Source organism: Perognathus longimembris, chromosome 2 (assembly GCF_023159225.1).
Source record: "Perognathus longimembris pacificus isolate PPM17 chromosome 2, ASM2315922v1, whole genome shotgun sequence".
Lineage (NCBI taxonomy): Eukaryota > Metazoa > Chordata > Mammalia > Rodentia > Heteromyidae > Perognathus > Perognathus longimembris.
Window position 1 is genome coordinate 136,216,506 of NC_063162.1, and position 6,000 is coordinate 136,222,505.

The 6,000-nt window shown below is 46.7% G+C and overlaps 1 protein-coding gene across 1 annotated transcript in view; it reads right to left on the reverse strand.

Moving 5' to 3' along the window:
* The window catches only part of Ube2h (ubiquitin conjugating enzyme E2 H), a 97,309-nt gene extending 93,111 nt beyond the window's left edge, over positions 1-4,198 (reverse strand). Inside the window, exon 1 of the mRNA XM_048340216.1 lies at positions 3,719-4,198. Within this exon, the coding sequence (XP_048196173.1) occupies positions 3,719-3,771 (53 nt within the window). The 5' untranslated portion in view covers positions 3,772-4,198. The remainder of the gene's footprint in view (positions 1-3,718) is intronic.
* Positions 4,199-6,000: the final 1,802 nt, after the last annotated feature.

The window sequence follows — 6,000 nt, forward strand, 5'->3', positions numbered from 1 at the left end:
AAGAGCTGCTCAGAAGGCCTCCCCAACCCCCACCTCTTTTGTATGTAAACACTCTAGACACACACACACGCACACACACAAACACACTCTCTCACTCTCTCTCTCTCTCTCTCTCTCTTTCTCTCTCTCTCTCTCTCTCCATCAGCTGTTTCGTAGCTCCACCCCTCCTCCTTTTCCGGGTAGTAACAGAGCAGCCAATGAACTGCGAGGAGCTGTGCCTGCGGCCTTTTGCCTGCATACGCTTTTCCAAAACAAGCAGCTCTAGCCTTCAGCTGAGGCCACTGGTTCTCAGATAAAAGGATCACCAGAACTGTGCAACACGGTGAGAGTAACCCCCACCAACAAGGAAGCCTGTGTAATCTGAGCTGTTTGTTCCTCCACTAGGGAGAACTTAAACTGATATTCCTTTAGGGCAAATCACGCTTTAAGGTCACCAGAGTCCCAATTCTCAGGCGAGCTAAATAATCAGGGGGTAGAAGATGGAAGCTTCAAAGGCTGGTTATCCTCTGTTATTGTACACTGGCAATCTATCTGACTTTGCAAACAAATGGCTGCACTATTTGAGACCATTCCACAGGATTTGGGCTACCTGTAAGTTTTCTGATTGGGACACATTCCTTCAGTGCCCAAAAGTCATGTAAATCAGTTCCTAGGCTTCTGGGGAGGTTTGCACAACCCTTAGCTAAGGAGCAGAGGAGAAACAATGAATGAGTCAGAGTTTCAGAGCATAATCACCCAGCAGATTATTAAGTGCATCAGTGCAAAACACTCACTCCCTGCTTAACTTGGGAGTCTGCTCTCTTCCAACCAACCCATCACAAAAGAACTATCACAGACAACAACCAGTGTCTGCAAAGAACCTAGCAAGGTGGCGTAAAGCAGCAGCCAATTAGTTACACATCCTCTTCTCTCCCTACCCCCACACTGCTACTTTCCTACTATATAGATTCCCTGCCAGGCTGTAAATCGTGGTGGTATAATTACGCCCAGGAGACAGGCAAAAATGGGCTGAAACAGGAGATTGCAATGAAGGCAGCTATCAGCCTCCACACCAAGGAAATCATCAAGGGGCAATGAGGGGCAAGAAGTACTGTACATTCCTTCAGACCTTTCCTTCCCACTTTTCCTCCACCATATTTCATTCTTAACCCTTAGCCCTGTCACACAATTGTACTCATTTTGGTAGTAGGTTGGGAAATTTTCCCTAATTTTTTTTTACAAAGTATACCTTACTCAAAAATTGTGAGCTCCATTTGGGCGTGCTGTGAATTCAACTGAGAAATGAGACCACAAAAATCTCCCTCACAATAGACAGACAGACAGACAGACACAGACACAGACACACACACACACACACACACACACACACACACACACAGGGGAATCTGGAAATTTTAACTTCTAAACTACACTACACCAGAAAATAAACACTGAACAAAGATAACCTCTTGCTTTCAAATCCCGACTGTTATTCTCCTGTCTCAGAGATCTCCAATTTTAAAAGCGCCTCTGCTTTCTTTTGTCAGCAAGAAGGAAGGTGGAGAAAGAACAGAAGGCCAATGCATCTTTGCCTTTCTTCATCTTCTACTAAAAATAAGCTATGAAATAAGCCACTCAGGGGGAGGGAAAAAAAGACACCCTGCTGTTCTTTGTCTGTTTTCCTCTCCTTCTCCACACACACCCCCCACACCCCAGACCTAAATGCGGTAATCATTCTAGATGCCACAACTACTAAATGAACAAAAGGCACTGTATGGAAAAGGCATCAGGTCAAGTTAGGCCTCACTCTTTATCCTCGATCTTTTATTAATCTATGTATGTACGCAATTTGAAGCTCTGACATCAATCACAAACAGCTGGAATTCTCCTCCCCCCCATCCAAATCATAGGTTAAGTAGAAATTTGCATTAGATGTGACAGTAACTCTCAATTCAAGATAAAAATAACTCCCCAGTCTGCCATCATGTCATTTCCTAGTTTCTAAACAAAAATAAAACCCCAAACTGCTTTGTCTAAAATGTACACAGTTACAAGTTTTCCTGCAACCTCATGAAAAGTCAACATTACTGGCATCATGCATGCATTTATAAAACAATCACAGCCACAAACAACTCATAAGAGTTGATTTCACTTGTGCCTAGATAAGTAACTTGCTTTTCCACTGATTCCTACTCCCCCACAAAAAAATCCTAACCTTGTAAGTTTTTCTACTATTCTTAATTTCTAGCCAAGTTTTCCCTAAGTAGAAAAACACTTTATTATTCCTGAAAATATTAAGAAAAAAAATCTCTTGCCCAGGCAACTTCCCTCCCATCCCCCATCTTTCAAACTGTATGAAAAGCTACTTTTTAAAAACTTCAGTAAATTCCGAGTATCTGACAATCATCTTTGATCTCTACAAACAGCTAAAACAGTCAACCAAAACCAGTAGGTAACAAATAAAAGAAAGAAGGAATTCACCTGAAGAATCTAGCCAAACAACATGAGTTATATAAACAAAACCCTGCAACAGGGGGAAATGGTTGGGGGATGGGGGTGAAGCAGAAAGAGAAACAGGAGACAGGACTTTTTAAAAACTGCCTTTTACACACTACACCCCTCTTACCCCCACTACCCTTACTCTCCAGGGATTAGCTATTCAGAACACTGGGATCCTCCTACCCCCTCTCTAAATTAGCCCACCAAAAAAAAAAAAAAAAAAAAAGGATCCTCGATTTGTCTCAGGAACCTTCGCGAATTTCTCTAGCTAGTCATGAAATAATCAGTCTGGACTCCAACCAAAACCCCTGCCTTGAACGACTCTTATCAGTAATAGCTTTTCCACTGCAACCTCAGTGTCTAAGTTGGGGAGAAAGGAGGGTAGAAAATAAAGGGTGTCACTTAGCAAGATCTGGGCAAACAATCCCCGAGAACCTTACCCCTAAAGAGGGAGTTTTGCTTAAGTGGCTAGTACAAGGGCTATTTTATCCAGGAGCTCGTCTTTCTCTTCTTCCTCCCAGCTGTCAGATCCACAATATGGAGGGTGGGCTAGTTAGAGGGGCCTGGGGTCCTCATTGCTTACAACTACGGTTGGGCTAGGCTTTGTCAGTGGAAAGGAAAATAAGGCTCTCCGAGTAACCAGGAGTCTCCGCGTTAAAGCACACAGAGCTCTTTATTAGAAGAGGGGCCCTGAGCAGACGACTCTCTTCCTAATATAGAAAGGAATTAGGGATAAAGGAGGTCGCTTGAGTTACCCCAGTTCAAGCAGCACTGCGAGTGGAGCCAATAGGGACGTCTCAGGAAGGGGATAGAGGCTTCCCTCTGGGAAATTTCCACCTTGAGCCCCTAAATCCAGAGCCAACAAACAGGAAGCAGAGTCCCTGAAGATAGGCTCGGTGAGAGCACAGTAAGCCGACTAGTCCTGACCAAAAAAAAAAAAAAAAGAAAGAAAAAGAAAAAAGGCTGTCTTGGGAGTCCAAACGTCGTGCAGAAAGTCAGAGGCTCTGGGGGTGCAGAGAGAGCAAAGCAACACATATTTCGGAGTGCTTCAGTTAAAGGGGAGCTGAGGAAGGCCCTTGGTTCCTGGGAGGTGCCAAGGAGCCTCCGTTGGCACTGACGGGAGTGTCGGTCGGCCAGTGGCCTGGAGCGCCCCAGGGCCCTCGCCTGATTTCGGGGGCTTTTTCAGTGCAAACCACCCCCCCTCCCCGCGCGTCCCCAACTCCCCCTCCGCGAAGGATACAGCTTGACCACGTCCGTGTCCATCCGCCTCTTGCCCGGACTGGGGGATGACATGGTGTCGCCGCTGCCGCCCCGTCGCCTGCGCCGCCGCCGCCGCCGCCTCTCTTCCTTCCTGGACCCGTCTGTCACGGGCCCCGGGCCCAGCTCTAAGGGGCCCGCGGCCGCGCCGGCTCCTCAGTGGAGGTGGCAACACCTCCGAAGTCCTGTCCGGTCGGGTCAGCCGCCGCCGCCGCCCCCCGCACGGGGGAACACCGGGCACCGTCCGGCGAGTGGGGGTGGGGACCCGCGGCGCCCAGCTCCGGCTGTGCTTCCGCCGCGGCCGGGGCCCGGCGCTCCCGTGCGCCGCGCGACGCCCCTTCTTGCCTGGCTTCTCGCTCGCTCGTCTGCTCGCCCGCTCACCCTCTCTCACCGGCTCTGAGCAGCCTCCACGACAAGCGGACGACTCCTGCTACGGTCGGCCTCTCTACCCTAGCCTCGCTCTAGGCGCCGTGACGTCACCTCTGTGACGTCATCGGGGAGGCGGGATCTCCGGCGAAAGAGGTGGGGCGCCGCCGCGGCGTGGGCTTTTTTTTTCCCCCGAGGGGTTCTGGGAGATGTAGTTCCTCTTTCTCTTGCCCTGTCACGGCCCTCCGCCCCCTCCCCCAACCTCCTCCTCACACTTCATCGCCCAACTGCCAATGTCGTTACTATCACCATAAACGATGATAGTAAATAATGGCAATGCTATTACATTTGTGCGTTTTATGTACTTCCTTCTCTCACACTGTTAAGAAAAGCTGTTGGAGATTTGGAGGAGGCCAAAGGGGCAATTACAGTTTTGACAGGCATCAAAATCTTGAAATTCCCACATCAACAGGTTCCCGGGCTCTGTTCACCTCCTTGGATGGAAAGAATTTGCAGGGATTGCAAAGCTTACCCAGAGCTTGCAAACTAGGGCTCATTACCCTCCACACACCTATAGAGAGCTAGACTAGAGGACTGGATTGAGGCAGCCAGATGGCATGTACTGACATAGCTCAGTACTAACTTCCCCATTCTACAGAGTTCAAAGGAATTTAAAACTCACAAAATGAGTGATTGTTAGAAACAACACCCAATATGCTGTAGTTCTGGACAAAAACTGCTCTCTAAACTACACCCCTTCATTCCTTCATTCAGTAAAATTTGTTAACTATTTCCTGTGTGCTCACACTTTGGGGGTCAGGAGGACATAGTATAAATGAAGACGAAATATACAGAACCCTCTCAGAATGAATCTATGTCATCAATACCACCTGGAAACTTGTCAGAAATGAAAACTATATAGCTTGCCTCCATCCTAATCAATTAGCATATGAGTAATCGAACAAGGTCCACATGTGGCTCCTAAACCCCAGTAAAGTTTGGGAAGTTTATTCCTATCCTTCCGTCCTTAATACAGACCAAGTATTGTAACATACACATAACTTACCATTTTAATTATATTTAAGTGTACCATGCATGTGACCATATAAAACGATGGTAATTGAAATGAACTCCAAGATATGGGAACAAAGCAAACAAAACAAAACAAAAAAATTATACCATGTAACAGCATTAAATGTATTCAATATTGTGCAGTCATTGCCACATTTTCATTAATCCAGGGCTGGGAATGTGGCTTAGTGGTAGAGTGATTGCCTAGCATGCATGAAGCCCTGGGTTCGATTCCTCAGTACCACATAAAGAGAAAAAGCTGCAAGTGACGCTGTGGCTCAAGTGGTAGTGTGCTTGAGCAAAAGAAGCTCAGGGACAGTGCCCAGGCTCTGAGTTCAAGCCAAGGACTGGCAAAAAAAAAAAAAAAAAGAAAGAAAGAACTCTCATTAATCCAAATAAGAGCTCTGTACCCACTAAGCAATAGTTCACTATTCCCATGTTCCTCAGCCCTTGGTAACCTGCTTTCCATGTCCTGAAAAAGATGAGTTGTTTTAAATGCTTCTAAAAGAAGTTTATTGTTCTTTCTTATTGCATATAGCAAATCTGTCAGAAGTAAGAAATGTCCTTGACCACGTTTTTTGCCAGTCTTGGGGCTTGGTACTCGACCACTTGAGCCACAGTGCCACTTCCAGCCTTTTCTGTGATACTGAAGAATCAAACCCAGGACTTCATACATGTGAGGCACTACCACTAAGCCACATTCCCAGCCCTGACTACTTTGTTAAAGGAAAGACAGAAATCAGATTTGTCCTTCTTGCTGGTTCCCACTCTCCTAGGCCTGATTAACTTTGTCCCTCCTGCTTAAAACAGTGATTCTCCAATTTGATG